Source organism: Sprattus sprattus (genome assembly GCF_963457725.1).
Source record: "Sprattus sprattus genome assembly, chromosome: 5".
Lineage (NCBI taxonomy): Eukaryota > Metazoa > Chordata > Actinopteri > Clupeiformes > Clupeidae > Sprattus > Sprattus sprattus.
In genome coordinates, this window is record NC_137924.1 from 19,295,026 (window position 1) to 19,307,320 (window position 12,295).

Consider the following 12,295-nt stretch of genomic DNA (forward strand, 5'->3'; position numbering starts at 1 on the left):
CAGAGGAGAGGAGTTGGAATAGTTTGTCTCCAGGGTGTGAGGGGTCTTCAGTGATTTTTCCTGCCGGTTTCCTGACTCTGGGGGTGTACAGGTCTTGGATGGTGGGCAGGTTAGCACCAATGATCTTTTCTGCAGACCTGACTGTCCGTTGAAGTCTGTTCTTATCTAGTTTGGTGGCCAAACCAGACAGTGATGGATGTGCATAGAACAGACTCAATGACTGCAGTTTAAAATAGGATCAGCAGGTCTTGGGTAGGTTGTACTTCCTAAACTGGCGCAGGAAGTACATCCTCTGCTGGACCTTCTTGATGATGGTGTTGATGTTGGGTTCCCACTTCAGGTTCGAGGACGATTGTGGATCAGAGAGACCTGAAGGATTCCGCAGCCAACACAGTACTGTTGAGTATGGTGGGGGGTTCCTCCTGAAGTCCACTGTCATCTCCACGGTTTTAAGCGTGTTCAGCTCTAGATTGTTGCGACCGCGCCAAAGCTGTTCAACTTCCTGCCTATGCAGACTCATCATCATCACGGATGAGGCCGATGACTGATGTGTCGCCTGCAAATTTTAGAAGTTAAACAGATGGGTCACCTGAGGTGCAGGCGTTTGTGTAGAGGGAGAAGAGCAGTGGGGAGAGCACGCATCCCTGAGGTGCACCAGTGCTGACTGACCGGGTGCTGGATGTTATTTCACCCAGCCTCACCTGCTGCTTCCTGTCTATCAGGAAGTTGGTTATCCACTGACAGGCGGAGGAGGGCACAGTGAGCTGCGTGAGTTTGGTGAGGAGGACTTCTGGGATGATGGTGTTGAACGCCGAGCTGAAGCCCACAAACAGCATCCTTGCATAGGTCCCTGGGGAGTCGAGGTGTTGCAGGATGTAGTGCAGCCCCATGTTGACTGCATTATTCACTGACCTCTTTGCCTGGTAGGCAAACTGCAGAGGGTCCAGCATGGGGCCTTTGATGCCCTTCAGATGGGTCAACACCAGTCTTTCAAAGGATTTCATGACCACAGACGTCAGGACGACGGGCCAGTAGTCATTCAGTCCAGTGATATAGTGTTTCTTAGGGACTGGGATGATGTTGGAGCGTTTGAAGCAGGAGGAGACTTCACACAGCTCCAGAGATCTGTTGAAGATCAGTGTGAAGATGGGGGCCAGCTGATCAGCGCAGGCTTTCAGGCAGGAGGGTGACACACTGTCTGGGACTGATGCCTTCCTTTACTTCTGTCTCTGAAAGAGCTGGCACACATCCTCTTCACAGACTGTCAGTGCAGGGAGATAGTCAGGGGGGTGATAAACGTGGGGTGCAGATCATTGTGTGAAGTCTGAGTTGGAGCGGGTGAGGGGTGTGAATGTGGGGTGATCTGCAGTAAAACACATTCAGATCGTCAGCCAGTTGGGGGTTCTCCATGGAATGGGGGGAGGTTTTCCTACAGTTGGTGATATCCTGCAGGCCTCTCCACACTGATGCAGGGTCGTTTGCTGAAAACCTGTTTTTCAGCTTTTCAGAGTAGCTTCTCTTTGCTACTCTGATCTCCTAGTCAGTGTGTTTCTGGCCTGGTTGTACAGGATCCGGTCCCCAATCCCGAAGGCCTCCTCTTTGGCTTGACGAAGCTGCTTGAGCTTTTCTGTGAACCACGTTTTTTTGTTATTAAAGATGCAGAACGTTTTGGTGGGTACACACATGCCTTCGCAAAAACTGATGTATGACGTCACAGTGTCCGTGATTTCGTCCAGTGATGTAGATGCGGCCTCAAAAACACCCCAGTCACTTAATTTGATTGTTTTCGCTTTTGAGAGTCAAGTCAGTAATTCTATGTGAATTCTAAAACATCTTTGAGATTAACACCCAAACAAATCGGCCTAGGACAAACCCATCTTCCTCTTTGCACTCTCCATAGACCCCTCCCTTGTACACTTGTTGCTCTCTGCCTTGTCACACAATATCCATACACTTCCCTCTACAACTGTACTACTGCCTTCTATATTGGTATCTGAAATATGGCAATTGTTAGGTAAGTTATTGTATTCTTTTTTTTATAATTTCCTCTGTCTGCAGGTGCTCCCAAAATCAAAGAAAACATGAAGAACAAAAACTCCATAAATTCAGTACCAGTATTCAGTACCTGGTGAGAATAGGAAAACTGACAACTGTGTCCTGCTCTATAGGGGAAAATGCTGTGGCCTGTAGGAAAACCGTTTCCTTTTCCAAATAATCATAGTAACGTGGAGTAATACCGCGACATTATAATAATCCAGAGGTTAAGTATAGGATTGAACACTTGCTTTTTTGCTGAAACACTGAATTCCACAATGACACACTTGCTTAACATAGATTATTGCGCTTGCTTGAATAAACTGTTCCCACATTAATGTTAATCTAGTGTCTGCCTTGTGCCTTGTGTAGCCTTACATTTTTTCCATTTATTTAGGGAATGTTGGTAAACCTTAAAACACAGCTATAAGATCTATCTTTCCTTTTTTTTTGTATGAATTACGGGTTATCTACAATGTAAAACAATCAAGGTCGCAGCAACTAAGTTTGTAGTGGTCATCGTCAGTAAAGTAAGCAAACAAAATGTATTGCCACTCAACTACTCTTCACTTCTCGATTGCGACTAATTTGAGGAGGCTCGGGTGAGATAAACTCAATTGAGAAAGCGGAAGAGACTGAAGTGGGCTGGCGCTACTGATGCGTCATCTGTCTATCAAGTCCTGCCACGCACACAAGAGCACATCATGACTTCTGTGATATTTATTTACTTATTTCTCGTTCTGCAACTGCAAGTGGCGTCCCGCTATTTTGCAGCAGCAGCGGACGTAAACGATGAGGTAAAAGTAGAAGTTTTGTTCATGCCAGAAAATTGTTCGCAGATGAGTGGGAAAGGGGATTTGGTAAACGCTCACTACGATGGATACCTTGCTAAGGACGGATCAAAGTTCTATTGCAGGTAAGCCTCTTATAACTTACTTTTTAATGTCATAATTCATTGTCGGCATTTTGTAAAATATTTAGCATACAGGAGCATGCAACCTATGCCTGGACGTTTAAGCAGAATCTCCCTGTTTAAGTCCTTTACTACCTTGCATTACTTTTCAGTCGATCAGTCAAAGATGGACACCCTCAGTGGTTTGTTTTGGGTATTGGGCAAGTATTAAAGGGCCTCGACGTTGGATTGATGGGAATGTGTCCTGGAGAGAAACGAAAACTCATAGTGCCACCCTCATTAGCGTTTGGAGCGAAAGGCAAAGGTAGAGTACTCAGACTGCAACTGCTCGTGCATGTGCATGACAATACCGCCAGCATCTGTTGGGCTAAAAGCGGTCATGCTGCATGGCCCTAACCTCTCGGAGCATTTCACCTGGGGAGTTTGATGGCACTTATTAGCTAGCCGAAGCTTGCTGTTTTTGTTTTACCTCTGTCGTTTTCTTCGAATACACGTTTATATGCATATATATTTTTTTCTTTTTGTGCAATGCTACTTTCTATTACCCAATTGGTCATAAAATGAGTTTGCGTTGCTAAACTGCTGGAGCATCGCTTGCCTTTTCTGCCATACCTAGATATTTAATCAGCCTCCTACCCTCTGTGTGTGCTGAAAGCTGAATGTATTGCAGGACGGGATGCCCATTTTTCAGGAAGTATATTGATTAATATTAATAAATCGGATCAGTTGGTGATTACAGCCAGGGGCGGATTGGGGGGGGGGGGGGGGGAGGGGCTGGCCCTGGAGCAGTCCCCCTGCGCACGTATTCTGCCTATAACATTTGAAACTTTGACATTTTCAGGGTGGATCACTAACCGCCACCGCCGCACATATTCTGCCTTCAGACTATTTAGATTGACGTGAATATATTGGACCGCCAAATCCCCTTTGGCCCACCGGTGGCCACCCCGATGGCCATTCCGACCCTGATTAGAGTTAACAGTTAATTTGGCCTTGTTGAGAGGATACATACATCTGCCTTGTTGAGAGGATACATGCATCTGCTTTTTACAGAGATTGTTTGGATGCCGTTGTTGTTTACACACTCACATACTAATCCATGTGAAGAGTTAGACAGCATTTTCACACCATGGTGGTGTCCTACAGTCCCATAGAACATATGACTCTGAGAACATGTGGCACCAGAGCCATCGTGTCCACTGTCTGTTGATGATCTGAATCTGAGTCATCTGCTATTAGTCTCTCAGTCACAATCTATTACATTTAAGTGTGATTGAACAAATGTATTAAATAGTAGCTAATTGAACTTTACAACTGTGTTGATCAGTTGTGACTGCTTTGACAAGCTATGTGGGTTTCTTGAGCAATGCCTGATGTTGCCATAATCATTTTGTTCCTAAATATGTGTTGTATCTGTGGTTGGACCAGCTCCCGTTCCACCTAATGCGACGGTAATCTTCGAAGTGGAGCTTTACTCTGTGTCCCGAGGTCCACGTACCTTGGAGGCCTTCAAAGAGATGGACCAAGACCAAGATAACAGCCTTACGGAAGTCGAGGTAATGATGATCTTCACAGACATAAAAATAACAAAAACTAGTCAAACATTTCCACAATTGCTTGAGCAATCCCACTATATTATTATTGTTGTTGTTGTTGTTGTAATTCAATAATATTTTATTTTAATTTCCTCAATATCATATCATATTATAACACATTATTATATTTCTCTCTTGATGATTCATATGTCTAAAATTAAAGTTAGACTACAATATACCACTTTGTGTAACATTTATATCAGCATTTCAGAGCATAACATACAGAATTTATGTTTCTATGGGTTTCTTTTCAATGCAGATAAGACAATACCTGAAGTCACAAGATTTGAAAAACGAAGGCAAAACTAAAGAAGAGACCTTCTATGATGGTGTTGTTAAGGATGTTCTTCGTAGAAATGACGCAGACAGAGATGGGACGTTATCTGTGAAAGAGTATAATGTCTATGGACATGATGAACTCTAGCATCCATCAAAACTGAGTCTTTAATGTTGTTAATGGTTGTTGTTCCAATGAAAATACCACTGTTGCTGCACTCTTACAGCCTCCTTTCTTTTCGAATTTGCAGTCTAAACACACCTTTACACATACACACACACACACACAATGGACTTTCATGATAGACAGGTGAGTCAGCACAGTTTGATTTCATACAGCTGCACTAAAGCATCAAAACCATTTACTCTGTATCCATAGAAACACATGACTGGATCATTCAGACTACTTTTAAATCTAAACATTGTTTACGGTTTATAAACCTCTTTGGGCCGGTGTAGTGCAGCTCCAGGAGGGTGTCTTAGAGAACAATATTTCTGAGTTAAGAGGGCTTTATTGAGTCAAAGATGGGAATCTTTCAAATATTCCACACAGAAAGAAGCTTTAGATTAACTCCAAACTGTCATTAGAGAACATTGTAGGTTGTCATATTTTCTTTCTTGTGACAATCCAGTCATAAATAGTTGATTGTGTAAATTCTCACTTTGTGGTTTGGGCCACTGAAAAAACATTTATTTTACACATTCCACAATCGTATGTACAACTGGCAACTTCTTCAGCAAGCACACTCCTGCTGAAAGATGAACCATAAAATCTGTCAAAACCTGCCACTGACCAGCTCCTTTATAGCAATATTATTGTTACCCTTGTCTTTCGTTCACCAACTTGACCGGCTGAATTCAGACTTTAGCCAAGACAACCCACTGACCCCTAACACCCCCTTAAAATTTGAAAGGCTTTGGCATCTCTCCATTTGGCCTCGGCCTGATGACCACCCACCGGAATTCTTGAGATTTCCTCTCCAAGTACTCCATGTGTCCACGTTGACAGCTGTCCTGAAAGAGGCCAGCAATGCAAGGACAATTCGATTAAACAAACACTGCCGAATAGACTTAACATTGTCAGATTCTTCACCAAAATTCGATATAAACATGCTATCTCGTAGAATACTTAATTTAGTCTATAAACTACACACGTATTTCAGATACATCTCTAAGGTAAGACACGACAAACATTTTAGCTTTAAACTGCAGGGATAATATAATATGTTTCTCCTAGTAGCACTTTAAAGTTTAAACAAAGAATTTGACATCACATCTATCCACCCCAAAATAAGGGAGTTTACCTTGGTGCAGTTCCAGGGAGAGCCAGTGGATAGCGCTGTTGTGCTATAAATGCAGGGTCACTTACTGTACGTGCTTTCCAGACATGAACTGAATTGCTATTTCTCATTGCAGTTAATGTTTTCATCACTCTCATTTGTGTTGACAGAATAGTGATATTACTATATCATCTTACAAACTACCTGTTGACAAAAGTTCAAAAGGCAATTGATTTTCGTAAGCATACAGAAAGGGGTTACAGTATGCATGACGCCAATAGTTCATCTAATGCTTGCTCTAAGTGTTTGAGATACTTTTTGTGTTATTTATTTGAATCAGAAAGAGCGAAAATGTCCTCAGACTTGATGCTGAAGTATATTAATCTCATATTAATATATCGTTGCTGAGGTAACAAAATATAGTATATTAAGTATATTAAGTTCCCAAGGTTACAAAGTCCCTTGGTGATATGACATGAACTAAAATAGAGCAAATTAAAACAAAAATAATACAGGAAAACAGGAAAAACATAAGTGGACAACATTTTTCACATCAAATTTCAGTTTGTATGATGTCTGACCAAGATTGCTATCTAAAACCACAGTCCTACCAAGACTTATGTTTTTTAATTTTTTTGACTTCTCCAGAAACTTCACAGTGAAAAAGTACTAATCCTGTTGTAGCACCAAGCCCAGTGTAAGATGGTCCATCAGTGGCATGTTCTGGACATTTGTTTCCTTTGGTGCTTCAGCTGGCCTGTGTCATCTGTCCTGTGGGATGTAAACATTGGCTGCAGCAGAATGTGCAATCCGATGGCTGTGCCTTCTGGGCGCCTCACAGAACTCTGACCTGGTTCTGAAGTGATTGAAGGTCTCTGTGTGTGTCTGCTGGTTGGAGACCACCACCTCAATACTGGACTGTAAAAAGGAAATCACTTGTTTCACACTATGCCTCAGACACTCCTCCAAGGACCATTTTGTTTTTGCCTCTGCAGTGTTTGTGTCCCGAACATCCCCCCAAACCTTTAAAAAGCAGAAATCCATTCTCATTCCATAGGCAGAATCCTCATAGGCCCTTTCATGGCAGGATGTGTCAGAATTACTGCTAAATAAATTAGACCCACAGAATGTGAGCAGCAATGCTCACCACAGTGTGTCTTTGTTATCTAGTAAAATGCTTCTATTGTACACCATGTTACTGTGAAACTTCTTGTGAAGCTAAACTAAATTTAGATATTTATATTTGGGATAGTTTTAAGTCCTGTTTCACACACCATCTATTACAACCAGTTTACATGGCTTTGTATACAGTAAATTGAAGGTAGGGTGTAGGGAGGTGTTGTCATTCTATTCCTTTGGCCAAATCTGCATCTTATTAGATGGAGTGAGACCTACTTTGCTGCATGTGTCTGGGCTCAAAAACATCAGCTCCACAGGCCAAGGCCAGCCTCCTTTGTGAAAGTTGGTAGGCGTGATGTCAAATGAACAGATGCTGAAAAACATGGGATTGGAGCAGACTCTATTGAGTCACAGCTTGTGTGACAAAAACACTTTCACTGTGTTTCTCAGACAGTGCAATCACAGGAATATAAAATACACATGAGATTTCAAAGCGAGTTTCTTAAGGGATGGCTCGTGGTATAGACTAACGAGGGGAAAATAATACAGAGAATGTCTGCATGCTGACTTACAGCAGCACCACTTAGTTTATTGGTGCGGTGTTACAGACATTAAGTCTCCATCAGGAAAGTCTTTTTTTTTCTCCACACAGACACTAACAACACAGTCCAAACAAGTACAGGGGAGAGCAGAGAGCTGCTGCAAACTGCTCTTACCAGAAGAAAGAAAGTCATTACTCTTGAAGAAACTCTACCTTCAAATTCACATAGATACCATGTCTAAAACCACTATGTAATTGAGCCCTCTTCGAAAGGTCTCCTCAAACGCATACACACCGAAGAAGTCTTGGAACAATAGAAGCAGACCACATCAGACAGCTGAAATGTTCCAGTGGGAGAGTGGGGGAAATTGGGAGGGGTGCAAGCCGCAGAGAGCACGGGACTCAGGCAGCAGACGGACCACAACAAGAAGCCCTAGCAGCATAAACAACATCAGCAGTCAACTCCACAGCAAAACCTGAGGGGACTGCTTCTTCAGGAACTCTATTATGGTGAGGGACTGCACCAGCGAGCCTCCTGGATTCGCCCAGCCATGATGACAGGCTGCTGAACCACAGAATGTCCTGGCACATACTGCATGAGTTAACCTTGTAGTGAACAGACAAAGTGCCCCGTCAATAATTTCAAGTTATGTACAGTACATCAGTAATAGCTGATTCACATATACAGTACTTACATGTCTTTGGGTCATCTGCTCAAAAATGTGATCTGAAGGTCAGCATCACGTCAATAATCAATAGTCAAGTCTTTGAAAGTTCTTAGTTGGTTTAGACAGGTAAAATGGATGTCTATTAGTTCAGACACCTATCCAAGGATTTACTTTGTCACATGTGATCCATATATCAAGTCTTCCTATTCTGCCCTGACAGGTCCTGCTTTTTATTGGAAAGACACTATAAAGTCCAGCTCCTGTGTAAACATGTCTCCAGACGGGTTTACATGGAGGGGGAAGGATACAGAAAAAGGCATGAAGGACCTGAGTAAATACTAGTTTGCTCCACAGTGGAACAACTGCAAGTCTGCTTCTTTTATTTATTTATTTGTTGTTTGGAGTTGAGATTTGTACAATTTCCTTGTGATGATAGTGCGATCACATTTGTGTGTCCAATACCCAATACTGTCTTTTTTCCATATTGGGCACAAAAGAAATTCATGGTTGGGACTGGTCATATCAATTTAGGGACACACATTTAAAAATACAGTACAGTGTTATGATTATAGCCAGAAAAATGTACACATTTGGAGAGATCCATAATGCAAAAAGTAAGCTGCAACAGTTGTAGATGGTCTATGAACTTTTTAAGTAAGAGAAAAAGTAATCTGAAGTCGTATGTGCCTAGACTTTTAGACATTTATTTGGATTTTGCTTCCCCCTCTTGTCAGAAGACTTTAACATGCGTTGGCATTGACATTGTTTGTGTCTGGAACTCAGTTTGGCGGATATGACACCATTCTTTCACAAGAAATCCCATCATTGTGGAAAATGTTTCCCTGGGCACTGTCTAAAAAGTCTATAATAATACATGTTCAGATGGATTGAAATGCAGTCAATAGAGCAGCCAAAGAATAAAGTTCTCATTGTGTTCATACTCATCTCAGCAAACCCTGTGATTTGGGGTGGTGACATCCTGAGAGAGACCATTTCCATCAGTAGAAGAATGCTTCACCACAGGATAGCAGGGGTCACACTCAATACCCTCTGTTTTCGTTGGCATTTTACCTTGTCCTTTTAGAGGATGAGTGGGCCTAAACTATGCTGGGAAAATGCAACCCCAAAAAACCATAGCACAGCAGCCAGAACCTTTGTGGGCACTGTACTCAGGTCAGTTGGTTTGCTTTGGCCCGTGCCACAAAATGCTCATGTCTCCTTGCTGAGAGCAGAGTAAAGGATGAGTCATCTGACGCCCAGACATTTTCCAGTGTTCAGTGGACCAGTTTGCGGTCTTTGCATCATATGCTAGCAAACGTGCCAGTTTTATGTTAAACACGGTACTAACACATCTGAGCATGACTAACTTGTACCTCTTTTTACAACTTGAAAGGCGGTATAACGGTACAACCCTAACCGTAACCCATTATAATACTGATAATTAATGTCAATTTGTTTTGAGCTGGATAAAATTAGCATGAAACAAAAAATCATGCCAGCAGCATGACATACATTTACATCAGGAAGTTGGGTGAAGTTTCATGGAAAAAAAATACCCACCACAATGAAACTGTATTGAACATTGGGGTTTCACCCGTAGCATGAGTCAAATACATTGTTTTCCCAACCTAATTTCAACAAATATGGAGATTTTTTTTTTCATCATTTAACTCACTATAGCTGCGTGAATGATAAGCAGTATATACAAATACAAATTCATTTTGAATTTTGTAAAACAATGATGAATTTTCCATATACATTTCAGAAATGTGTGCAGTTATTATCAGCATGCTCTACCAGTTGAGCTGGTGAATAGTTTTAGCTTGTTAAAAGATGAACACTCGAAAACAGACACATCCTACTCCACTAAGGAGCCACTGGAGGCCTACCCTGCTTGAGGCCTACCCTGCTGGAGGCCTTCCCTGCTGGAGGCATTCCTCCTGGGGCCCGCAGGTATCCTCCCAGTGCTCTGTGTGTGCACTCATCTGTCTATGGGGAACATGATGAGGGATGACTCACCTGACCGTATCGCAGCCCTGCACCACTCAGTAACTTAATGCCTGGGCCATTTTTCAGCACTGCATTTACAAACGCCACTTGCCAGGAAAAGTGAGTGAAGGTTTGCCCAGAGCTCAATGGAAAAATTACCTCTGATGAAACGTTAGTGAGGTAAGTGGGCTTTGTCAAGGACCAGTCAGCATCAATGCCAATCAAGGAAATCTTTAATATTATACACACTAGGGTTCTTTGGGGGCCAACAGTGCAGAAGTTCATATAGTTCACCGAAATTATTATTACTCTATTATAACGTTATACAAGTCAATTGACAAGCACATAATTACGTAGGCTGCTGCAACATAGTGATATTTAAAGGGATAGTGCATAGTGATTATTTCAGTTGTGACTAAGCGCTATTTGTCCTCCAAAACAGAAAGCTCTTTTTACTTTCATGAAACCTCCAACCACTGCAATCACAACCACACCAAGCCAATTTCTTAATTATTATAACATTCAATTATTGTAATTATTCAAACTAAAGACGTATCTCTTACTGGTCGTATAGCCTTTATTGTTTGTGGTTTGACAGTTTGACAAAGTTACATAAGGTTGGTCTGACTGAGCTTCGAATAGAGGGACATAGGATTTCAATTCAAATGTGCTCTAAATTAAGAACCTTTTTTTCTCAACAACTGCAATCCATTATGGTTTTTTTGCACAATCCCCTCTGTTGAGCAACCTTCTTGTATTGTTGTTCAACAGTGGTTTAAGACAGCCTGACTTTCAACAACATGCTGCCAGACACACAAAAACCTTTTAAACAAATAAGGAAAGAACTCAGCCAATAGGGTTAAAGATGAAAGCAATGGTCAGACTGATGCTTGACTTTTCATACACGCAAATGGGACTGGCCTTTTCTTCTTCTTTTTCTTCTAAGAATAAGACTTGAACAGTGACTGGACACTTTGGCACCTCCCACCCACCCAGGAAGCCCCTCCCCTCTGAACCCTCCCCTTGTTGGGCCTCATTTCTTCCAGGAAACAGTTTAATTATCCCGCCATCTACAGCCCAATGTGGCGAACAGATCTCGGAGCTGAGGTCATTGTTATCCATTCATCATGGCCAGAGAATTTCCCTTTCTGACTCTACAGCCCCCAAGCCCCAACCTCAGCCCCAACTGGAGCGCCGGTCCCAGCTCCCACATCACCCCCTGTTCTCCAGAGTGACTCAAGTCCATCTGGGCTGCTCACTGCATCTAGTCTTCCCACATGCAGGGGAGGGTCTAGTCACCAGTGATTAAGTGGGGAAAATACTCCTCCGAATGGGGGAAACTGTGAGCAGCATCACGGTGTCAGCTTGTCAGAGTGGCCCCTTTGAAATTCTACGCTACAATGGAAAAAAGATCCGACATAGATACATCTTAAGGATCACCATTAATGTTAAGAGACAAGCACTATGAAATACTGTCCCAGTATGCAAAGAAAATGTTGATGAACTGTATGAAAGTCCTCTCATGAAGCACATATGTGCCAGGCACGAGTAGTATCAAGGGAAACTCAAAACATGTGGGTTCCCTCAATCTCACGATATTATTTTTGGCTATATAGTTGGCCTTTAGAGATAAGACTTAAAATGTTCTTTCATGAGTGAAACAGGACCGTTGCTTACGATTCAAACATAAAGTGCAATGGTTACATTGGTAAAACAATGCAAGAAACCACTAATGTTCCACTGTTAGAAGTTCAAAAGTTCCACAGTGCAGTGCAGAGAACATCATGAGCATTTCCAAGAGAGAAAGAAGTCAAAGACAGAACACAAAACTATGCTCCACTGGCACTCCAGACAGTGAACAGGAGATGGTCTTTGTGCTG

The 12,295-nt window shown here is 42.2% G+C and overlaps 1 protein-coding gene across 1 annotated transcript; it reads left to right on the forward strand.

Moving 5' to 3' along the window:
- Window positions 1-2,730: 2,730 nt before the first annotated feature.
- Window positions 2,731-5,013, forward strand: fkbp7 (FKBP prolyl isomerase 7). Its single transcript, XM_080839183.1, has 4 exons — window positions 2,731-2,950; window positions 3,100-3,251; window positions 4,376-4,503; window positions 4,802-5,013. The coding sequence occupies exons 1-4, from the start codon at window positions 2,739-2,741 to the stop codon at window positions 4,964-4,966; spliced, it is 657 nt and encodes a 218-aa protein (XP_080695309.1). The 5' UTR covers window positions 2,731-2,738; the 3' UTR covers window positions 4,967-5,013.
- Window positions 5,014-12,295: the final 7,282 nt, after the last annotated feature.

Excerpts from the sequence above, each read along its gene's own strand:
- fkbp7 (XM_080839183.1), top strand. The coding sequence starts at position 2,739 with ATGACTTCTGTGATATTTATTTACTTATTTCTCGTTCTGCAACTGCAA. Across the intron at positions 3,252-4,375 it reads GTTTGGAGCGAAAGGCAAAG|CTCCCGTTCCACCTAATGCG; the intron begins GTAGAGTACTCA and ends TGGTTGGACCAG. Across the intron at positions 4,504-4,801 it reads ACAGCCTTACGGAAGTCGAG|ATAAGACAATACCTGAAGTC; the intron begins GTAATGATGATC and ends TTTTCAATGCAG.